The 24,784-nt window shown below is 45.8% G+C and overlaps 2 protein-coding genes across 3 annotated transcripts in view; both read left to right on the plus strand.

Annotated features, from left to right (window-relative positions):
* The window catches only part of WSB2 (WD repeat and SOCS box containing 2), a 349,668-nt gene that overhangs the window by 146,261 nt on the left and 178,623 nt on the right, over positions 1-24,784 (plus strand). The gene's annotated exons all lie outside the window — the stretch shown is intronic.
* The window catches only part of KSR2 (kinase suppressor of ras 2), a gene marked incomplete at its 3' end in the record, with an annotated part of 188,233 nt that overhangs the window by 109,495 nt on the left and 53,954 nt on the right, over positions 1-24,784 (plus strand). Inside the window, exons 8-12 of one of the 2 annotated variants that reach the window (XM_083589988.1) lie at positions 781-848; positions 6,586-6,704; positions 10,942-11,110; positions 15,847-15,888; positions 16,915-16,978. In XM_083589988.1, the coding sequence (XP_083446114.1) occupies positions 781-848; positions 6,586-6,704; positions 10,942-11,110; positions 15,847-15,888; positions 16,915-16,978 (462 nt within the window). Of the gene's footprint in view, positions 1-780; positions 966-6,585; positions 6,705-10,941; positions 11,111-15,846; positions 15,889-16,914; positions 16,979-24,784 lie in introns of both variants that reach the window. The other variant, XM_083589987.1, reaches the window with a different exon arrangement.

Raw genomic sequence — 24,784 nt, forward strand, 5'->3', positions numbered from 1 at the left:
TGAGTCAGATCTATTGGTCCAAATCACTGTTGTCTACACGGATTGATAATGGCTCTCCGGGTTTTAGACATGGGACATTCTCAGCCTGGACACTGAGGTCCAGTTCTGAGGGCCTTCTGGCAGTTCCCTCACTGTGAGAAGTGAAATTACAGGGAACCAGGCAGAGGGCCTTGTCAGTAGTGGCACCTGCCCTGTGGAACGCCCTCCCATCAAATGTCAAATAGTTAAAGAGTTAAACAATTATATGACTTTCCATAGACATCTGAAGGCAGCCCTGTACTGGGAAGTTTTTAATATCAGATGTTTTGTTGTGTGTTTTTTATATTCTGTTGGAAGCCGCCCAGAGTGGCTGGGGCAACCCAGTCAGATTTATTAATAAAAACATAATAAAACATCAAACATTAAAAACTTACAGATACGGAGCTGCCTTCTAAAAGTTCTTTATTTCTTTGACATCTGATGGGAGGGAGTTCCACAGGAGAGGTGCCACTACTGAGAAGGCCCTCTGCCTGGTTCCCTGTAACTTCACTTCTTGCAATGAGGGAATTGCCAGAAGGCCCTCGGAGCTGGACCTCAATGTCTGGGCTGAACGATGGTGGTGGAGATGCTCCTTCAGGTATTATTATAATAACATTATAATTATTATAATACCTGGTGATGCCAGCCAGGATTGAACCAGGGACCTTCTGTGTGCAAAGCAGATACTCTGACCACTGAGCTACAGCCCTTCCTAGTCTGAACTGTGGTTCTCAAAGTGCTCTTGTCTCTCCTGTCTCTTAGGCTAAAGTGCCACAACAAATGTACCAAAGAGGCCCCGCCATGTCACCTGCTGATCATCCACCGTGGAGGTAAGGGCAGCTACCGCCGTGTCTCTGAGATCTTCCGCCTGATTTGTAGCCCAGGACAGAGCAAGACAGTTGCCTTTCGTAGCTCTTTCTTTCTTTCTTCTTCAAACGCCGAGCCAGGTACATATCTCCTCTGGGCACTCCCAGGCCTGCTCTTCCCCTTTGCTTCGCTCCTTCCTCTTTTCTTGCCTGCAGTGATCATGGCAGGGGGACACGATGAGGGTCCTGAGTCCGGGCCCTGGATCTTTTAACCCTTTCCTTCCCATTTTCTTTCTTTCTTTCTTTCTTTCTTTCTTTCTTTCTTTCTTTCTTTCTTTCTTTCTTTCTTTCTTTTTAAAAACTGTTATTTCATTTGCTCATGTAGGGATGTAGGAAGCCACCTAATACTGGGTCCATCTAGCTCAGTATTTTCCACACAGACCACAGGCAGCAGATTTCCTAGGATTTCAAGCAGAGGTGTTTCCTAGCCCTACCTGGAGACACTGGGGATTGAACCTAGGACTTTCTCTGTGTACAAAGCAGATGGTCCACCACTGAGCCACAGCCAGTCATTATACTGAGTCAGGCCACTGGGCTGTCTAACTTAGTATGGTCACCACTACAGCCCTTCCAAGTGTCCCTATTTTCTAGGGACAGTCTTGGATTTACAGAAGCCATCCCGGTTTCTGATTTGATCCCAGAATGCCCCACTTTTCCTTAGGACGTCCCTATTTTAATTGGAGAAATGTTGCAGGCCATGCAGTTATGCAATCCCCGGGCCAAGGAGATCAGAAACTATACAACCTTTAGAGGACATATACAGGCAGTCCTGTATAGTCGTACCTCAAAAGTCGAACGGAAGTCCGTTTGACTTCCAAAACGTCCGGAAACCAAAGTGCAGCTTCTGAGTGGCAGCAGGAAGCTCCTGCAGCCAATCAGAAGCCGCGGAACCCCCGTCGGACATTCGGGTTCCAAAGAACGTTCGCAAACTGGAACACTCACTTCCGGGTTCGCGTTGTTCAGGAGCCAAAACGTCCGAGTACCAAGGCATTCAGGATCCATGGTACAACTGTATTAGGAAGTTTTTTTTAAAAAAATGCTAATGTTTTATTATGCTTTATATATGTTGGAAGTCACCCACAGTGGCTGGGGCAACCTAGTCAGATGGCTGGGGAATAATAATAATAATAATAATAATAATGGAATAGGACGTCCCTATTTTCATCAGAGAAATGTTGGAGTGTATGCACTAACTGGCAGTGGCTTTCCAGGGTCTCAAGCAAGAACCTTTCCCATCCCTACTGGGAGATACCAGGATCTGAACCAGCAACCTTTGGCATTCAAAGCAGACCCCCCTGCCCCTGAGCTATGACCTTTAGTGCATTGTTCTGGGGATTGTGAACCAGATTGGTTTGGACCATCCCTGCCTCCCACCACACGGAGGAGCAGTGCAGGCGGATGGAGGCTGACATGAGCATGGCTTCATGCAAAAAGCTCCCTTAGCTGTAGGAGACCACTTCATGCATATGAAGAGGAGGCCTCCCAGGCCCAGGAGGAAACCTTTCTTGCCGGAAGATGGCTTTGCCTTTTCATTAAAGCGTTCCCCATGCCAAAGTGATTACCTGGAGGGGGACCATTTGGAAATCTAGAATCAGAAATGTGCATTTCATTTAGCTCTAATGAGGCTCCTGCTGCTTGATGCTTGCTAAATACACCTGCACTGGGAGAATACTTGATTTTTGTTGCTAAATGCTTTTAATGAGTTACTTATTTGTGCCTAATTGTAAGGCTTCTGCATCGGGAAACGAAAAGGCAGAGAAGAGTCAGGTGAACTCTTTGGTGTAGACGTCCAGGAAAAGGAAAGGCGTTGGCTATAATTATTTAGGTTATCAATGGCAAATTAATTATTTGCAATAGTCAGAATCTGGGGTTCACAATAGCTCCCTAAATCCCACCGTAAGTCACAGAAAGGATACAAGAAAGCATCGCTTTCCATCCTGACCCATAGTTGCTGCATGCAGCACTATTTCCATTTTGTTACCATTTGACCCAACGAAAATGACGTTATTTGTCTCACTGTCTGCTGGATCTGATTTTTTAAAATAAAAAATGTAATTATATTATTCCACACTGTTCATTTTGATGCAAAGGAAGCAGAATGCAGTGGGGGGGGGTGAGACATAAAGATCCTACGATGGGTAGATGAGGCCTTCATAATGCCATCACTTCACTGGGGGCTACCCAGTCGGCAATAATAATAATAATAATAATAATAATAATAATAATAATAATAATAATAATAATAATTTATTTATACCCTGCCCATCTGGCTGTGTTTCCTCAGCCACTCTGGGCAGCTCCCAACAGAATATTAAAAACACAATAAAACATCAAACATTAAAAACTTCCCTGAACAGGGCTGCCTTCAGATGTCTTCTAAAAGTCAGATAGTTGTTTATTTCCTTGATATCTGATGGGAGGGCATTCCACAGGGCAGGTGCCACTACCGAGAAGGCCCTCTGCCTGCTTCCCTGTAACCTCTCAGTGAGGGAACCGCCAGAAGGCCCTCGGAGCTGGACCTCAATGTCCGGGCTGAACGATGGGGGTGGAGATGCTCCTTCAGGTATACTGGGCTGAGGCCGTTTAGGGCTTTAAAGGTCAGCACCAACACTTTGAATTGTGCTCAGAAATGTACTGGGAGCCAATGTCGGTCTTTCAAGACCGGTGTTATATGACAGAGTCTTTTCAGTGGTGGTTCCCCAGTTGTGGGATGCCCTCCCTATTGAGTTGTGCCTGTTTCATCGTTACTAACTTTCAGGTGGAATTTGAGAATGTTCCTGTTTACCCAGACATTTGTTGGCGGAAGAATACTGTTCCTGGCATCCATAAGATCATTGGATGGAATAATTTTTCTTTTAAAAAAGATTAAACTGATAACTGTAACTGATTTTAGATGTTCTTAATTGTAATTGTTCTAAGAATGTTTTGATCTGTCTAGGAATGTTTTTGCATTCTTCTTTGTTTTAAATTGTACATTTGCTTGCCACCCTGGGCTCTTTGGGGAGGGAGAGTGGGATATAAATTCAATCCATCAATCAATAAAATAATTACATATCTTTAGCAGACTGAAAGTAACAACAGTGAAAACTAATCATATCCACTGGATAAATTTCTGTTCAGACATGGGACAAACAAAAAAATGAGCATCATCCATTTCTCCTACACTGTATTGTTCCTGTAGGAATTCTCAGACATCTCTGACCATGGAGCACTGAATGAATACTCTTGTTGTTCAGACAAAGGCCCGTTTTGAACAGGAAGTGATTATACCACTTCCTGGTTGGGTGAGGGAACCACTGCTTAGGTGGGAATATCTTTGGTGGAACAGGAATCAGAGCAAAGGAACATAAAAGGATGAGGGGCTAGGGGTGATAAGGAACCTGCGGCACTGTGGGTTAAACCACAGAGCCTAGGACTTGCCAATCAGCAGTTTGGCGGTTTGAATCCCCACGATGGGGTGAGCTCCTGTTGCACAGTCCCTGCTCCTGCCCACCTAGCAGTTTGAAAGCATGTCAAAGTGCAAGTAGATAAATAGGTACCACTCCGGCGGGAAGTAAACAGCATTTCCATGCACTGCTCTGGATCTCCAGAAGCGGCTTAGTCATGCTGGCCACATGACCCGGAAGCTGTACATTGGCTCCCTCAGCCAATAAAGCGAGATGAGTGCCGCAACCCCAGAGTCGGCCACGACTGGACCTAATGGTCAGGGGTCCCTTTACCTTTACTTTACAGTGGTACCTTGGGTTACAGACACTTCAGGTTACAGACTCCACTAACCCAGAAATAGTACCTCGAGTTAAGAACTTTGCTTCAGGATGAAAACAGAAATTGCGCATTGGCGGCGCGGTGGCAGCGGGAGGCCCCATTAGCTAAAGTGGTACCTCAGGTTAAGAAGAGTTTCAGGTTAAGAACGGACCTCCAGAACAAATTTAATTCTTAACCAGAGGTACCACTGTATTGTGACACTCAAGGGATGGGTAGAATGAATGAGACATTTAGAAGTAATTATAATAAGCTTAAAGTGATGGTGGGAAGAGATTTAGCCAGGCTTGAGCATTGCTTACAAATAGCCCCCGTATAACCGGCAGTGCAAGGGATAAGAAACCAGGTCCCAGCACGGATCTGTGACTGGCTGGAAAGATGGAGAAAAAATATTTGGCACTCAGCAGTCAAACTTCACAATGGAGGCTGCAGTGCTCCAGCAGCCCGTATTGGGTAACTTGAGCATTTGACATATTAATTAACCATCTGGAAAGGGCAGCCCATTGAGCCGGTGGCGCAGAAATTGATTTGTGATGGCGAAGGTCATAACAGCTTGTAAAATGTTGCAAAGAAAGGAAATCGCGTGTCTCAGTGTGTGGCAACCAAATGGTGGAGGGAATTTGGTTCCATGTTGGTAAAGGGCAACAGAAACACAGGCCGGGAGGAAATGCTCTAGAGTGTACATGTACAATGGATATGATCCAGAGTGCTTCTCTTTCTCTGAAAGAGGATTGTTCTTGTGAGTTAAGGATGCGGACTGATGTGCAAAGTGAAACCGGCTGGCAAGGGAGAGGGTCAAGCAAAGCCAGCTGACCCGACTGTAAGCACAAGTTAGGCAGGAAGGGGAGTGCAGAAGTGAAGGGCAAGGGAGGCACAAAATGCAGCCATCCAGAGCAACAGGCTTGATTGTTGGCTGGGAGCGAGACAGGAGCGATAGCTCAGTCGGTAGACCATGAGGCTCTTAACTTCAGGGTTGCGGGTTCGAGCCCCACGTTGGGCAAAGGATTCCTGCATTGCAGGGGGTTGGGCAAGATGACCCATGTGGTCCCTTCAAACTCTAAAATTCTCTATAGTTCCAAGTCATGCAATCGTGATTCCATGATTCTATGATGGATAAAAAGGAATGCAAGTATATAGAAGGGAATCTTATTCAGACAAGGCTAAAGAACAGAGAAGAAGCTAGAGGGATCAGAAGAAAGTTAAGCTACACAAAGGGGAGGAGGGCAGAGCAATGAATTCTGGCTATAACTTGCAGCTCCTTCAAGAGCCAAAAATATATATCCTGTGATAAGGGCCCTGCCCTTCCTTGGAGCTAGGGACCTACCAGGAGCCCCACAAAGTAAGCGAGTGCTGTGGGCCTCTGAGGTTTCTCGTGATAAGGGGAAAACGCTCCAGAGTAGTTTGGCAATCACTTTTTCCAGGAAACTCTGGGAATTGTAGCTCTGGGAGGCGCCCTAACAACACTCAGCACCCTTAACAAGCAACAGCCCTCAGGATTCTTGGGGGGGGGGGGAGCCACAGCTGTTTAAAGTAGCAACATAGTGCTTTAGATGTATGCTGTGAATGTGGCCTAAGTCAAAAGAAGGGGATGGGTAATCTGTGGGATCCCAGCTCTCCTCAGCCCCAGCCAGCATGGCTAATGGAATGATGGGAGTTGGAGTCCAACCACACCTGGAGGGCTGGAGCTTTCTCTACCCCTCCTATGAGTAGTTAGGCACAGGGGAAGTTTAGCTTCTCATTTGGGTTTGAACTCATAAGCTCTAGGAGCTTCAAAGGAAGCTGCTCTTTAGATATGTGGACTAAGTGCAAAATTAAAACCTTGATCTTTCTCTTTCTCTATTTTTCTCTCCATCCCCTCCACCCCACCCTATCTCTCCATCTCTCCCCCCTCTCTCCTCTCTCCTCTCTCTCTCTGTCTCTCTCTCTCTTTTTGATCCAGCAAGGTTAGTCCGGACAGAATCTGTGCCATGTGATATTAACAACCCACTGAGGAAGCCCCCCAGATACTCGGACCTGCATGTCAGCCAGACGCTTCCCAAAACCAACAAAATCAACAAGGTGAGATGTTGCAGAGTTGCTTCGGTGGGACTGGAGTGACTGCAAGCCAGTCACACTGGAAGCCCCAGGGAGTCAACAGCTCCATGGTAGAGCACAGAGCTTTGTATGCTGAAGGTCAGAAGTGGCTGGTGCCCATTGGGATTGGTGGGGCAGAAACTGGGACACTGACAGTGGGTGGCTCCAGTGCCATTGATAGGCAGAGCCAGAGCCACTGCCAGTCAGTGTAGACAATACTAAGCTAGATGGACCCAATGGTCAGTCTCAGTATAAAACTATGTTTCTATGTTTCCATCAGTGGAACTGCTGGAGAAATGGGAGGGGGGGAAAGAGAGACCCTTCCTTGCTTGCCATGGAAACAAGTGCTCTGTAATGAAAATGAATTGTGGTGGGGAGGGGAGGAAATTGGCACAGGGTTTTTTTCTGCTTTGAAAAATAGCATCCCCCAGTTTACTTGCTGGTCTGTTCAGCCATCTGCTGGGCCAGAACTTTGCAGATGGCTTCTTGGGTTTCCAGGCATATCTGCCAATTCAAATCTCAAAGGGGCTGGTATACATTTCAGCAAATCTGGTCAAGGCTAAGTAGAAACCTGTTTTGGAAGGGGGTGGGTGAGGTTGGGACAGGGGTTTTTAAGCAGCAAGCTGGTTCAACAGCAGCAGAAGCTGTCAAGCCGAGAGATGAACGAATAATGTTGCATTGCAGTGGGCACTCCTAAGACCTTGGAGAGCTGCTGCCAGCCAGGGAAGGCAGACTGGGCTTCATGAACAAATAGTCTGACTGGGTAGGTGACATCCCACCCCAGCTTTAACAGATAGCCAGAAATGTAGTGGTACATGGGAACTGAAGACCTGTCCTATTTCTACAGCAAGGTCCCTGTCTCCTCCAACCTAGAGCTGCACACTCAGCATTTCAAACCGTTCAGATGAAGACTTCTCACCCGTTGTGCCGATTTGAGCCAATCAGGTTGAAAGGTCAGCCACTGAGGGTTGGCTCCTAGGGTCCTTCCAGGGAAGAACACAGAGGAATTGCTCTCTCTGCTTCAAAGCTAAGCATTGTGAAACACCCAAAGAATAAGGTGCTTTAGCTTCAAAAGAATGGTGTGCAAGTTTTGTTATGTACAGTGGAACTTCAAGGGTGACACATCTTAGGTAGGTCATTTGGAAAGAAGATTTTGGAGCACTCCAAATCCTTTGCCCATTTACTTGCACAGAAAATAGTAGACCCAACTGTAAGGCAACACATGGAGATCTGCGCTGATCGTTGCAAGGCACCCCTAATTCCCCCCCTGCAGAATTATCAGATTATTGCATAATCTTATAAGGGGGTGTGGCTGAGAGAGGGTGTGGCTGTGATTTTGCCATTACACTACTCCATATCACCCCATCATCAAACTTGCTGATGTTCTCCAAAAATTCTAAATCAGAGAAAGGAAACCTGTGACCCTCCAGATGTAGCTAGATTCCAGTCACTATAGCATCTTTGACCCAGACTGGCTGGGTATATTGGAAGTTTTAGTCCAGCAATATTTGGACTAGTGTAGACAACTGAGTGGGCAACACGGACAGAGCTCTGGTATAAACACAACTTCCTACATCTCTGTGTTAACTATTGAAGGAAGAGGGAAGTTTTCACTCTGCTTTAAGGTAGGATGGTCAGACAGAAGAGACAAAACTTTGCCATGAGCATGATTTTTCATGTCAGTGCAATGGATATATTTTGGTCCTATTATTGAGTTGTAAACCCCTGATAAATGACTATTTATTTGTATAGAAACAAGAGCAAATTGAAGACAGCTGGCTACGACTAGAGGAGTGGAATTTTGTACTATAGTGTGGGCTCCAATATCTGTGTGTTTTTGTGTGTGGATATGTCAATACCAATAGCAGCACTTTAAATATGGTCATACCAGCGCTTTAAATTGCCCCTGGACACTAACTAGGGAGTCAATGCAACTGTTACAGTATAGAATCCAAACAACATGTATTCTGAAAGGTGTGAGGAGGGAAGCAGTCATTTATGATATAGCCTAAATTGATATGTTTATGACATAACCTAAGGTGATTTGGTGAGGACCTGGTGTCATTATCATTAATTTGCATATATTTGCATTCTGCCAGTGTGCTTTTATCCCACCTCCCTACCCAACTTTTTGGCTAAATTCCGAATTCTCCCTTTAATTTCTAAAATGCATTAAAGATTTAGAAATGAATGTATCTGAAAATTTAAACCAGCAATCATATGCAAACGTTTGCCCCACTCAGAGCACAGCTATTGAAATGAATGGAGACAACTAATTTGAGATCCATTAATTTCAACAGGTGCAATCCTGTTTTTTTTGGCATTTTCTGTGGATGTCCTCCCACAAGGTCCTTTGCTTTTCAGAATTCGATGAAGAGCAAAGTTCAACATCTGAGAGGCAAAATTTAGTATCTTTTAGACGCCATCCAAATCTAGGTTCATGGCATTAGCATTTTCATTACAAGTTGAGTACAAGAAAGTACATTTTTCATTGCCTGCTGTGCCCTCCCTGCTCCCTCCCCCAGGCCCAGCAGAAAAGAGCGAGCAAGAGGGATGGTGTGAAAGCGATTGTACGGCCGCAGATTAGTAACTTGATTTCACTAGTGTGGGTTAGCAATAGAGGAAAAGCCAATTTATTCAGGTGTCATTTGAGCTGCCATTTCAGATGCTGTATGCGTACATGTATGTATGTATGGGACACGGGTGGCGCTGTAGTCTAAACCACTGAGCCTAGGGCTTGCTGATCGGAAGGTTGGCGGTTCGAATCCCCGTGACGGGGTGAGCTCCTGTTGCTCAGTCCCGGCTCCTGCCAATCTAGCAGTTCGAAAGCACGCCAGTGCAAGTAGATAAATAGGTACTGCTCCAGCAGGAAGGTAAATTACATTTCCATGCGCTGCTCTGGTTCTCCAGAAGCAGCTTAGTCATTCTGGCCACATGACCTCGAAAATCTGTCTGCAGACAAACGTCAGCTCCCTCAGCCAGTAAAGTGAGATGAGCACCGCAACCCCAGAGTCGTTCGCAACTGGACTTAACTGTCAGGGGTCCTTTACCTTTACCTTTTTATGCATACTTCAGGAATGACTGGTGTCCTTTGGTAGGGCAGAAGGCAAGAGAGGCCAACAGTAGGTGGCGCTAGAGCAAATGATAAGCAGAGCTGCAATCTATGACGGCCATCTAATTCTAGTTTCGTCCCAATTCTCCTCCCTACTGAGTTGCACAAGGGGCAACACTCATTCTTAAGGAGGAAGAAGCTTGTGGCCAGGGCTACCCCCTGGACTGGTTGTAATTAAGAAGGCAGGTGGGATTGGAAGAATCAGGACCGAGGTTGGTGGGGCAGTGCCCCATTCACCTTAATGGACCAGCTTCCGCTGTGGATGACATGTCTTCTGAATCAGAAGTAGCCCATGTTTTGTCAAGTAGGTGCTATAAGCCCAGTGCTGGCTGCTGCGGCTCACAGATAGAAACTGCTTGAACATCTCCTCTGCTCAGAACGGAAGGGAGGGAGGGAGGGTGTTCAATCCAGGCATCCGATGAAACACAGGCATGTTTAAGGAGGTGAGTTCAGTGAGTCAGTACTGAGCTGAGCACAAACAGCAAACAGTCTTTGGTGCATTGCCAATTTTCAAGGGGGTGTTTACTGAGACCTCTGGCAGTGGATGCCAGCGGGCACATTGGCACCCATGGGCGCCTTGTTGCCAACCCTTGCTCTACCTGTTCCCTGTGTCTTCCTTTCCCTGTGTTACATGGAGCTGCTCTCCATTGACAGCCTCAAGCTTATTTCGGGGGGGGGGGGCTGCAGTCCCTGCAGAGCCGCAATAAGAATGTGCAGCATTGTACAAAAATCCCATCTGTCTGCTTACCCTGAAGTGCCCTCTGTTGTCTCTGTAAAGTTAAATGGCCCATGAGGAATAATCAATGGAGAGTAACTTGAGCTGACTTGTGATTTCTCTGCGGGGAACAGGAGGCTGTTTCTTCCCCCCAGCCACTCCTCCTCACCCCCAATGTTTGATGCTTACTCGGCTGCCTATGGGAGGGGATCGTTCCCAAGCTCAAGCTGGTGCTTTGCTGCACTGCTGAGAATCTTTTCCCGCTCAGTGTCCAAGGTGGTCTGAGATCTCGCCAGCTACTAGTCACTTCACTTATTGGTCTTGTGTGGCAAGAGCTCTATGCATGGACACTCACCAGTTGCACTCTCACTGGTCTGTTCTTCCTCTTCCCGCAGGACCACATTCCGGTGCCCTATCAGCCTGATTCCAGCAGCAACCCCTCCTCGACGACGTCATCCACGCCCTCCTCACCAGCTCCGCCTCTGCCGCCCAGTGCCACACCACCCTCTCCCCTGCACCCCTCCCCGCAGTGCACGCGGCAGCAGAAGCAGTTCAACTTGCCAGGTACGTCCTGAGCTTTTGCTCTGAACTCAGTGGCGTAGCGTGGGGGGTGCAGGGGGGGCCGGCCGCACCGGGCGCAACATCTGGGGGTTAGGGTTAGGGGGCGCAAATCCATGGGTTAGGGGGCGCAAATCCATGGGTTAGGGGGTGCAAATTACTTGCCTTGCCCCGGGTGCTGACAACCCACGCTACGCCACTGTCTGAACTGCAGGGGCTGCCCGTCCACATCCCTGAAAGCGAGGTTCTTAATTTGCCCCTGCACATTGACCAAACAAGACCCCAGGAGGCTACGGATCTGTTTGGGAAGGTTTCATTTTTAAATACCTGAGCAGAGGACACCTGTGGATGCATTTCAGTTTATAAGAGATATATAAGCATTGTAGGATCACAGGGAAATCAACAGCACATCATGCCATAGCTCAGGGTTAGAACATCCGCCTTGCAAGCAGAAGGTCCCACATTCAGTCCCTAGCACCTCCAGGTAGGATTGGGTAGAGACTCCTGCCTGAAATTTTGGAGAGCTGCTGCCAGTCAGTGTAGACACTACTGAGCTAGATGGATTAGTGGTCTGACTTGGTATAAGTTTCCTATGTTCCTATCTGTTGCATAGGGGACACACACAGATTTCCTCCATCCTTAGAGTAGACAATACTGACTTGAATCAGAGATGGGGAACCTGAGGCCTAGGGACCAAAAGTGGCCCTCCAGGCCTCTCTAACTGGCCTACGGAATTCTTCCTAGGCCATACCTCTTCTCCACAGGCCACACCCACCAGCAGCCTTGCTTCACACCTGTCTTGAGTGTTTTTTTGGAATGTGTCCTTGAACTCTAATCATCTTTCTTGCTTTCCTGCATGGAGGATAGAAAGGGGTATATGGGTGTGCATAGGAACTAGCCTACTGTACAAAGGTAATATTTGCATTTATTGCTCCTGGCCTTGCCCACCAGTGTGGTCCTTGGGATGAAAAGTGTTCCCCATCCCTGGTGTAGATAATGCTGAGCTAGATGGACCAATGGTTCAGCTTGCAACAAGGCAGCTCCCTACATTTCCTTCAAAACCACAAGACCTCTCTTGTCCCTCTCTGATCACTACACAGAGGTAGATCATCGACAGCGCAAATCTGTTGGTGTCTGCCATTCATCTTGGCCCATCATGCTTCTTCCTCCTTCCTCCACACTGATGAGAGCAGTTCCTTCCATCACTCTTGTTTCAAGAAGTCCCTCTACAGTCAGACAACATGGCAAAATGCATGCATGCCCCTTAAGAAAAATGATTATGGGAAGTAAGGCAACCATTTTTCATCAGCTAGAGAAGAAACTCTAGGAACAGCACACTATCAAATCCCTTTGGGTGTCCTCGAAAGACCCCAGACAGTCATCCATTTTCAGACAGGGTTGGCTGCGTCTGAAGGCGAGGCTTAGAAAGACAGATTGAATTACCTGCATTTACATTTACACCTGAGATTCTCAGCTCAGAGGAGTGGGGGATTGTTGACCGGCTGGGGCCAATTCATTTGACTACAACTGATGATGGGCAAACTCACTCCAGTCTAATTAGAATTGAATTGATATTTATGAGCTTCTTCAAGAAATACTTGATTTGTAATATAGCTGAGCATCATATTGAGAAATTCAATACCAAATGGGCCAATTCAGAATTGGATTGGCATTTACAGGCTTCTTCTGTCCCAGGCAGCTCCTGGTCAGATGTGTGTGTTTTAGCCCAAGTGGGGGCAAGTTCCAGCTACAGATTTGCAGAATGACAAATCGCATCCCACCTTTCGCAGTTCAGGATCCAGCAAGCGGCATTGGATCTAGCAGGGGTTAGGTTCCAGTGGATGTCAGATTCCAGTGAACATGGTCAAGCAAAGTGGAGGTTAAATTCTTGTGGGATCAATCAAACAAGGCAGAGGATAGGTGCAGGTCAGCAAAGTAGGGCAGTGTAGAGGTTGAGTTCCAAAAAAGGCAGACAAAGCAGTCAGCACCCCGGACAGTTCCAGTTGAGCCACAGATCCAGACAGACTTGTATTGAATGTCACACTAAACCATTGCTTAGTGCAAACATGGGGACTTCCAGGGAGATTGCAGCTGCCTTGTTGCTCCCTTGCCATTTTGCTGTTGTGCTGTGCTGAGCGCCATGGTTTGTCTTAGCTTGTCATCTGAATCTGGACTCGTGGTTTGGCTCTCTCCAGACTAGCCCCAAAGTGTAACCAACGGACGACAGGTGAAGTTGAGAAGGCAGAGAAAGAATAGAAAACTAGAAAGCCCTCTGCTGCCTCATCTAAATGAGTGACAAGCCGCCATCCCCAAGCGAAAATTAATCACTCTTGGCCAACTCCAGGGGGGCATTTTCATTCCTCCACTGAAAGTGATGAGAAAGTCTGGGCCAAAGCATTCAGCCGAGGACTCATTAAAACACAGAGTAGTGGAACGAAACCAAATCAGCTCAACAGGCCAAACGCCTGCTTAAACAGAAACGGGTTTCACTTGGCAGCTGATGTTGAGATCGGCCGACAACTTGTGGCCCTGTGCGCACTTACTTATCAGCAGAAATGTGCAGGGGATTGGGCAGTTGGTTAGGATGAGTTGTTGATGCAGAGGGGAACAGGGAAGCTTGGCGAGATCAGCTTGATCTCATGGGAAGAGGAGCAATAGAAAGTGAATGGAATTCAGTTGTGCAAAGAGAGTGGTGATTTTCTGGATGCTGGTGTCATTTGTGCTGTCGGCTCGTGACTCCCTAACCCAGGGATGGGGAATCTGTGGCCCTCCAGATATTGATGGACTCAGCCAGCATGGCCAGTGGTGAGGGAGGATGGGAGCTGGGGTCCAATAACATCTGTCAGATGGCATATTCCCCATCCTTGCCCTACCCAAACGCATAAACTTTTGAGTGCTATATATGGACAGGCTTTTAGACTCCTGGCTTCCCCTGGCCTGGCAGGGGCATGGTCCCATGCCCAGTGTTCAGTTCTGGACAAGGTTATGCCTTGCAGATGTTTGTATAAGCTCTTCTGTTTAGCCCTAGTGCTTGGTTTCTTTGCAGGGCCATCCCATGTAGGAACTAAGGCCCAGTATATTTAGTGGGAATTACTTTGAGCTACGGTGTGCTCAGGATAGTAGCCTTCTCCTCTGTGTATTTGCCCAATTCCCTCTCAAAGCCATCCTTTGCGCAAGTGCTTCTTTTGACGCATTGTGCCTCTGTCCTCCAAAGATGTTCTGTGCTACTAATGAGACCCCAACCCATTTTTACAGTAGGGTCCCTGGATCTCGGCTACCCAGCTGGAATTTTCACAGCCTGGGGCGACTAAAAATATGAATGGATCCATTTTACCAATGGAATTAGAATTTTTAAAAGCAAAGCCCTGGGTTCTGCTAATAGTGGAATTTTGTTAAAGAGGCTATATTTATTTGTCCATTTGATGGCATTTATTTACTTTGAGTAGTATTCAAGATGCCTCCAAAGCGACTTGCTGGAGCTGAACCATTTTGGTTTGTATCACTAACATGGCTGGGCATTTCCCTCCTTGTTTTCAGTGCATGGTCAATCTTTATTGCTTAGTAGCCATAGGCCATTGCAAATAATACAATAAAATGTCTATTAAGACAGACACAAAACATGAGCAAATGCACTTCCCATTTAAAATAAGGGCAAGGTTAAAGCAAATCCTCTAAATGTCCTGGAATTACTCTTAAATTTAGCTTAAACCAATGAATCACCTTTACAACCCACTGATATTTGATTCAAAGTACTCACTCCAATTTCATTTGCCTACCATTGCAAAAATGCAACTTGGTCATACATATGTGTGTGTGTGTGTGTACACGTACTCTCTCTCTCTCATCAGATAACAGGAAAAAATATTATGTCCTGTCTTGACAGCCTACAGCACTGAGACACGTACAAAAACAGTTTTGTTCTAGAACAGAAAGATAGTGGACAGAAGCAGTAAATAACTAACTAAACCTCCACACAACCATTTCCATGGTGGGCAGAGTAAAGCTAGAGACCCACCCCAGGCCTTTGCAAAATGTAGAAAATGCAGCAGCAATGGTGACAACATAAAGGCATGCAAAAGCAATGATGTGTTGCAAAACAGAAGCAAACTGTTTACACCTGAAGGGAAGCCCAGGAACTGGAGCATGGAATCTTCCTCTTTATCGGCATTCTCCCCAGGGACGTCCTTGGTCGGCCTCCCAGGAAGCAGCTTCTCCTCCTCTGTCCCTGAGCTGCTTTTATATCTCAGCCCACAGACAGCAGAAAAAGGTCCACTTTTGCCTTAATCCACTCTACAGACTAGACTGCTCACAAGACACACTTTACACCCTCATTTTGACGCCTGATCTGCTTACCTGCCAGACATGGGTTTGCTTCAGGAACCCAGGTTCACCCCGATTCCCAAAACAAATGATATCGAAGATTTCTTTTTCAAAAAAACCAGTTCAGTTCCTTCACACCGTCTACTCTGTAGAGGGCTGGTCCATTGGGGCAAAGGGGGCACTGCCCCACCAAAAGATTCATTTCTGAGTCTCCTTAAACATTCAGCCCAGAGAAGATCAGCCATCTAGGTTGATGGCCATTTCTGCATCCTCTGGGAGCACAAATACAAAGCAAGCAATTATTTATAGGGGAGGTTGTTGGGTGATGTTTCACAAGCCTCATTCCTGTCTGATTTCTCAGAGGCGCACTGGTGCTCTCTGACTACTTACCTTTCCTAAGCTATCCTTGTTCTCCTTTACAGCTTCTCATTACTACAAATACAAGCAGCAATTCATCTTCCCAGGTAAGTTTCTCGAGAACGGCTGCAGCCTCCCAGGGGCATCTCCTGCGCAAAAACCCATCTTCATCTGACACGTGGCCAGTTTTCCCCACACATTCAATTTCATACCCTGTAGAGATGGGAAACTCAACTCAGTTCATGTTTAAAGGCAATTCCATCTGTGTTTTTTAAAAATATATATTTGTATACCGCTGTTCATTAAAAAAAACCACACCAAAGCACTGCACAACAACTGTACATAAAACCATGCAATAAAAACGACACGAAAAGATAAAACCAGTCATCCATTAACTTAATTGCCTGCATAGAAAAGCTTTCAGCAGGTATTTAAAAGTTGGAACAGCATCTTGATCAGAGCAGCTTTGGGGATTGGGGGTTATCTTGGTCAAAGGCACACAGTTTTTAGTCAAATTTTAAATTCTAAAACTAAAACAACCGACAAGGAATTTTACATTTGCATTAAGAACATAAGAAGAACCCCCTCACTTGGAACTCAGCCAGCCTTTGAAATCCAATTCTCTCCAAATTTCTGGGGCTGTCTCAATCCACCCTGACCAATCCTTCTGAATATTCCCAATTCGGCTTTAGACTCAGCCAAATCTGGTGCACACTCATAGTGATGATTTCATTCTCCTCTACCTCAAAACTGCAACCTATTTTTTTTTACATTTACATCACACCTTTTACCTCAAGGAGCTCAAGACAGAGTACTTGGTTCTCCCCTCCTTGTTTTATCCTCAAAACAACCCTGTGGTGTAGGTTTTGCTAAAAGATAGTCACTGGCTCAAGGTCACCCAAAGTGAGCTTCATGACTGCATGAGAATTCGAACCATGGTCTCCTAGATCTTAGTCTGGCACTTTTTTAAACCCTTTTTGGTCTGGCACTCTACCCACTACACCACACTGGCCCTCTTGTCACATATGCCAGCAGGATGCTTGCTATGCAAACATGTTGTGGGCACTGCTAAGTATGTGAATTGCACGTGCGATCTTTCCCTGTTCTGAACCAGGTTCCTGTTTTGCTTTCAGATGTGCCCGAGACGCCCACCCGAGCGCCCCAAGTCATCCTCCATCCAGTGAATTCTAACCCAATGTGAGTAGTCCTCGTGAATTTCTGCTCTTATTCTGAAGCCCACCTCCACTGAGACCTCTCCTCGGAAGAACCTGCTTCTCCCTAGTAGGTATTGTAGTAGATCTGGAATCTGGATCTGGAATGCCCTCTTAGGAGAGTCAGATTTGCGCTGGGGAGGGGAAGATGAAGAAATCGTACAGGAAAGCCAGGGAGGCGGGTGCACACGAATGTATTTTTAATATGGTGAAGTAATTTCATAAAATCATAGGATTGTAGAGTTTGAAGGAATCTTTCCCCCCCAATGTGGAGCTTGAACCCACGATCTTGAGATTAAGAGTCTGATGTTCTTGCCAACTGAGCTGTGTACCAATGGGCTGTTTCCCATGGTGTGCTGATGGAAGGCTTGTTGGACCAGCAGAGACTTCCTCTAGCCACCCCCCATGCCTCAGATCTGCCCCAGAGGAGAGAGTCTGGGTACCATGGGTCTAGCTGCTAACCAAAATGGCGGTGGTTCAAGCTCACCCAGGGACAGCTGTGGGCAGGATTCTTGCATTGCAGGGGGTAGGACAAGATGACCCTTCCACGTTCCAACTCATTGAGTCTATGAGAAAGTTGAGAGACCCTAAGGCACAACATGGCATGTAGCCCAGGGGGCTCTAGGGGAATTGCAAATATTGCCCCCTTTCCCCTTCCGCTGATGTAAGTCTCAGCTGGACCGAAGAGCTTTCTGCCAGTGCAAGAGAGACCACAGGATACAATCCAATCATATAAGGCAGTTTTCCCAATGTGTTGGCTCTCTCAAAGGAGATCTCCCATGTATTAACAGCTGTGACCAGGAGTAGATAACTTTTTTTGGCCTGGGGGCTGTATGCATCCTTGACCAAACCTCCTCAGGCCAGTATGGCCAGAAGTGGGTGCAGCCACCGCTCGCTTGCACACCCAGTCATATGTACAAAGACCCTCTTTCTCAGCAGATCGGTGCAGGTCCGCTGAGGAGCAAGCTATCACCCGCTCTCTGCTCCTCAGTTGATGAACCTGACAACCACAGAGGGGGAAACTTGCATCCCCATCAGGGTGCTAGGCTCTGCCCATACCTATTTTTATTTATTTGATTTTATCTTTACGTGTGCTACCACAATCACTGGTGCTTCAGAGAGCCATTAAAAAAAATTGCTTGGAGGATCAGTTCAGGCTCCATCCCTGACTTAGACACATCAGTGTTACCTTACAGTTGCTCTTTGGAAAGACAAGCTATGTCTCTAAGTTATGGTGGACAATAGCTATATCTCTGTGCTTAGAAAGTGGAGGTTTTTTAAAATCTGTTTTAGCATTTTAATGTTTTAAAGTATGGTTGTGATTTCTTCTCGATTTTACGGTTTTATCTTTTGTAAACCACTTTGAGGGTGTGTGTGTCTGTGGTTTTTTTTTTTTTTTACAATGAAAGGATGAAATAAAGAAGTAAATACGTTATTCTGGGCAAGAACTACCGTGTTTACTCGAGTCTAATATGCCATCGAATCTAATGAGCACCTCAATTTTCAGAACCTCAAAACAAAAAACAAAAAAAGAGCATGTGCTGGCGAGTGTAAATGTGCCATCGAATCTAATGCACACCTTAATTTTCGCAACGTAATTTGGCCCCAAAATGGTGAGCATTTGATTTGGGTAAATATGGTATATATCTAAGTTGTGCTGGGCAAGAGGTGCTTCTCTCAGTTGCGCTGCCTGGGAAAGAGCTGTGCTTCTACATTGTGCTGTGCAAATTTCACTTCCTGGTAAAACAGAGGCTGCTGACTTCACCTTCGTGCTTGCTTATGGTGACTGTGAAGGGCTGTAGAAATAAAGTAAACAGAGCTGTCACTTGTTAAAGAAGGCTCACCACTGAAAGGACAAAAGACAGGAGAACAATAGGAAAAGGGAGACGGGTTTCGAACTAATAAGGTGCACAGCCGTACAAGATTCTCACTCATCAGAACTGTGAAGGGGAAGCTGCAGGTGGACAGAACGGAGCTGGGAGAAAATGAGCCGGGAGCAGAGAGAGTTTCAAAACAGGGGCAGGCAGACTTCTTGTCAGATCTAGTTTGTTTTTTTCACTAGAACCCCATGATCTACCAGCCACAGTCAGGTGCCAGAGACATCCAGGCAGAATGAAAGAATAGGCGCCTCTGATCGCATCCTGAGCTCAGAGATTTGTTTCTAGTGACTAGGAGTGGAAGGATCTGTCAATCTTGGTTCTTATTTTCCAAATATTAACTTCACTTCTCCACATTTCTGCAGCAATTTGCCTTTTAAAAAACCCAAAACAACAACCTTTCAACAATTCAGTGTGCATTTCTCCTAACAGACACATTTTTGCAAGGAGTTTTGGCTGAGGCTCATACACTTTTGCAAACATTTTCTCCTGATATAATGCCTGTTTCGTATGTTATTTTCTCTAATATATTCATTTTTATACACATATCTGCTTCATATGTGCATTTCTGTAAACTTTGGCTGGTTGGAAAACTGTGCCATGAAATTTGGGTAAGCCTGAATTTCAAAGGAGGCTGTGTTTCAGTTCCTGTATTATTTTGAAAAGAGAAAATTTGATAGCTACTGTGCTTTAAATTCAAACCGAATCAGATTTGTTCCCCATCCCTACATAATTTAACTGGCCTGGCAGTCCTTTCACACAAAAGAACACGCCTGTTTAGCTTTTTTCATATTAGCCCCCTAAATTAGGCGGGAAGAGTTACTATGTTCTTGTTGCTCTCAAAAACTTCAGAGTCAGAAACCATTTGCTGTTCTATTGCAAATGACACCAAGATCTCCATCTCCTGTCTGTTCACCCTCTGGCTAGTGGTGGCTTGTTCCCATGGGGGCTGACTGGAAGGGCAGGAGGCCAACAGTAGGTGGCGACAGAGCCCATGGCAGGCAGAGCCACCCAGTCTTCCTCCCTGCTAAGTTCTACAAAGACAAAACTCAGACCAACGAAGAGGAAGCTGACAGCCAGGGCCGCCCAAAGTCAAAAGGAGGACAGCAGGCAGGCAGGCAGGCTGACTGACTGAGGCATAGAGAAAGGGAAAAGTTTTTCTTTTTTCTTTTTTTTTTAGAAATATTTATTAAGATTTTACAAAAACAAATATACAAAAACACATAATAAAAAAGTAAACATACAGAAAAAATAAGAAAAATTAAAAACAATTATTTTTCATAACTTAAGACTCATTTGCTTGTTTCTTTGACTTCCTCACACCTCCCCTTCTTGTATTCCCATTTAAATAATCAAATCAGCAAATCCTTACCCTCTTTCATTTATCTTATCTCTATAACTTAACATTTTATAACTCAGTATTTTCATCCATTATCAATTCATTTTTGCATATTCTTATTAACTTTGTTGCTAATACCACTTATTTCCAATCCAACACCATTTTAGTTTTTTTTTTTTACCTATTTATACCCTTCTTCCATATTCTTAAAGCATTACAGCTGGAAACCACTTAATTTCTATCCAACATCATTCTAACATTCATTAATTTTACAATATTTCTGTAGATAGTCTTTAAATTTCTTCCAATCTTCTTCCACCGTCTCTTCTCCCTGGTCTCAGATTCTGCCAGTCATTTCTGCCAATCCCATATAATCCATCACCTTCATCTGCCATTCTTCCAAAGTGGGTAAATCTTGTGTCTTCCAATACTTTGCAATAAGTATTCTTGCTGCTGTTGTAGCATACATAAAAAAAGTTCTGTCCTTCTTTGGCACCAATTGGCCGACAATGCCCCAAAAAAGGGAAAAGTTTTTCGCCCCTCTCTCGCAACACCAGAACTTGTCGACATTCAATGACACCAAATGTTGCAAGATTCAGGGCAGAGAAAAGAAAGTACTTCTTCAAACATCACATAGTTAAACTGTGGAACTCCCTCCCACAGGAGGCAGTGATGGCTACCAACTTGGATGGCTTAATAATAATAATAATAATAATAATAATAATTTATTATTTATACCCCACCCATCTGGCTGGGTTTCCACAGCCGCTCTGGGTGGCTTCCAACAGAATATTAAAATACAATAGTCTATTAAACATTATAAGCGTCCCTAAACAGGGCTGCCTTCAGATATCTTCTAAAAGCCTGGTAGTTGTTTTCCTCTTTGACATCTGGTGGGAGGGCATTCCACAGGGCAGGTACCACTACTGAGAAGGCCCTCTGCCTGGTTCCCTGTAACTTGGCTTCTCGCAGTGAGGGAACTGCCAGAAGGCCCTCGGCACTGGACCTCAGTGTCCGGGCAGAACGATGGGGGTGGAGACGCTCCTTTAAAAGAGGATTGGACAAAATCATGAAAGAGAGGGCTATTGATGGATGCTAGCCATGAAGACTATGCTCTGCCCCCAGGTGCTGGAAACTGCAGGAGAGGAGATTGTTGTTCTTTTGCTCGAATCCTGCTTGCTGGTTTCCCACAATGGGCATCTGCTTATTCACTGTGAGAGCAGGAGGCTGGACTAGATGGGCCATTGACCTGACCCAGCAGACACTTCCTATGCCCTTATGGCAAGGCAGTGTCCACGTGCCCCCCAATAGCCCCTGTTTTAAAACATTAGTAATTATTTGGTCTGGGACGTGGGTGGCGCTGTGGGTTAAACCACAGAGCCTAGGACTTGCCAATCAGAAGGTCAGTGGTCCGAATCCCCGCGACAGGGTGAGCTCCTGTTTCTCGGTCCCTGCTCCTGCTGACCTAGCAGTTCAAAAGCACGTCAAAGTGCAAGTAGATAAATAGGTACCACTTCGGCAGGAAGGTAACCGGTGTTTCCGTGCGCTGCTCTGGTTCTCCAGAAGCAGCTTAGTCATGCTGCCCACATGACCTGGAAGCTGTACGCCGGCTCCCTCGGCCAGTACAGCGAGGTGAGCGCCGCAACCCCAGAGTCGGCCATGACTGGACCTAATGGTCAGGGGTCCCTTTACCTTTACTAATTATTTGGTATGAAGAGCCTATAGGTCCATCACAGCCGATTGAAGTTGGGGTGCAGCAGTTTGTGAACGTGTGCTGTTTTCTTAACAGGAGAAGCTAGAAAGATTCACCTGGTACAAAGCAGCTTCCTATACAGTGGTACCTTGGGTTAAGTACTTAATTTGTTCCTGAGGTCCATTCTTAACCTGAAACTGTTCTTAACCTGAAGCACCACTTTAGCTAATGGGGCCTCCTGCTGCCGCCACGCCGCCAGAGCACAATTTCTGTTCTCACCCTGAAGCAAAGTTCTTAACCCGAGGTACTATTTCTGGGTTAGCGGAGTCTGTAACCTGAAGCGTCTGTAACCTGAAGCGTCTGTAATCCAAGGTACCACTTATTCCAGTTGCAAATCTGGACACACATTTCTGCTTTCCTCCGCATTATATGCTCATGGATGGATGAATCAGTCCTAAGAAGAGCTTTGCCGGATCAGGCCAAAGTGGGGCCCATTTAGCCCAGTTCTCACCACCAGATGCCCCAATGGGAAGCCCGAAGGCAGGACCTGAGCGCAGCAGCGCCCTCCCCCTTTTGAAATTTACAGCAAGTGGTTCCTGCCACTTTCGTCTTTGTTTACTCATGCATCCATCTGGCTCCATTCCTATGTTAATCTGCAGGCTTTTTTTTTTTAAATAAAGAAATAAAGAAAAGTACAGAAATTGGCACTAAAGTACACATTTAAAATGCATTTTAAGCTTACAGCAATTTGGGGGCAGGGGAAGAACTCACGCGATTAAAACGTTTTCATATGCAAAAACAAATTCAGATCCAATACAGATGCAGACAACTCAAAGCGTTGTTGAAAAGCAAAGGCAAAGAAAAAGACAGGAGAGGAGGTGCCTGTCTGATGTATAAGGGGAGGGAGTTCCAAAGGCCCAGTTGTTCTGTTGCACAGAATGGATTTCCTGATGAGATGCTACCCACAGGAGACCCTCTCCTGCACAACTTGGTGACCGGCTGGGTATATAAAGGGAGAGACAATATTTTATATATTCTCCATCCACTGCCAAAGGCATTCTGCCTCTGAGTGCTGTGGCGCTTATGTCCCACTTGCAGGCTTTCCACAGGCATCTGAATGGCCACTGTGAGAAGAGGATGCTGGAATAGATGGACCATTGGGCTGATCCATCAGGCTTTTGTTATGTTCTTATAACCTGGTCCCAAGCTCTGTGGGGCTTCGAACCTCAGAACCAATGCCTCAAACACCCACAATGCTATTAAAAGTGAAGAAGTTAGATTTATACTTCCCTTCATCATAAGATCTCAGGGTGGTTCACCGAATAAAATACAAGACAGAAAGGATAATGAATATGCACAATAAAACAATCAACATTGAAATATAAGTCTCCCTAATTAAAATATGCAATGGAACAGATCTCCTGTGTCAGTTCTCTGTGCCTTTGGGTCCCACACGGGGATGTACGGACTCCATCCTTTGCTTGAATACAGTAATGATAAAGGGCTGAGAAACAGATCCATGGAGCCCCTGGCTTTGGCCGCTGCTCATAACTTGATAAGCTTGTGTTGGATTGCAAAGGTCAAAGCGAAGGGAACGCAGAGCAGGGGACAGCGCTCGTGATGCGGGAAGCGACCGGCCTGCCAGTCCCACTGGGAAGGCTTCTTCTCCCAGGCTTTTAGGCAGGAGTAATTGACTTCTCTGCGAGGCTCGAGATCTCAGAGTGGCAGCTGTTTGTGCGCAGCAGATTAAAGAATCCTCCGCTGCTCTAACTCGGGGCTTACAGACGAATTGCCAAAGTCGGCTCCCGCTTTTAAAAATTAATGTCTCTCCTCTCCCGCCTCCCTCCCCCCCGCTCTGCCCCACAAACTTACTGAAGGCAATTCAGTCTTTGCAGGTGTTTGTGTAAAGTTGCAAGCAAATGACTCCCAGAAGGCTTTGCTCCCGTTCACTCTCCCTGCTGAGAAACCCTTGATGGGAAAGGGACCTGTTTGTGATGGCTGCCGCACCTGAGCTGAAGACAATGGCGTTTCTCCTTACAGGGAGGCTCAGCCTCTGCTTAGTTTTTGAAATTTCAACCAAGTCTCAACTAGGGATGGGCAAATCAGTCAATTTTGGTTCTTTTCAGTTTTCCAGTCTCCAGTTCTCCACATTTCCATTCCTGTTTGTGATTCCTTTCTTTTCTAAATCCCCATGAATATTCATCAGCATTCTAGTAGGAATTTGTCCTAACGTACCCAATTTTGTATGCAGTTTTGCCTAATACTGCATATTTTTGCAAAGCGATTTCCCCTAACATAATGCACTTTTATATGTTGTCTTCACTATCGCATTATAATTATTATTTACCAGCCCTTCACCCTACCGTCCCAGGGCAGGTTACAACATTAAAGCACAATATTAAAAACAGTTTGAAACAACTTATAACCACAAAAATAAGGTGGGTCTTAGAAACCTAAAGCTCAAGGATCAAATGTCAGGGTTAAGAGTTGCATCTTCAGCATTCTCCAGAAGCTGTATAGTGAAGCTCTCGCAGTGAGGGAACTGCCAGAAGGCCCTTGGAGCTGGACCTCAGTGTCCGGGCTGAACAACAGGGGTGGACACACTCCTGAACTGGGAGCTATGGGGTAACTCTTGCTCTGAGGTGACTCTGTAGATCGATGTTATCTAACCAGCCCTGCAAACAAATCAGGATGAATGCTTAGTGAATAGTTTCTCCCTGGAACCTCTCACCATCAGTGTTTATTGGTCTAAGTAGACAATCTCTGGGCTCTAAATTCACTCCTTGCTGCTGCTTCATTAAAAGGTGCCCTCTCTGTTCATCTGAAATACGAAATGGAGAGAGTTGGACTGGGAGGAGAAATAATGTTAGGTGAGGAGCTTTG

The sequence above is a fragment of the Podarcis filfolensis genome, assembly GCF_964270895.1.
Source record: "Podarcis filfolensis genome assembly, chromosome: 16".
Classification (NCBI taxonomy): domain Eukaryota; kingdom Metazoa; phylum Chordata; class Lepidosauria; order Squamata; family Lacertidae; genus Podarcis; species Podarcis filfolensis.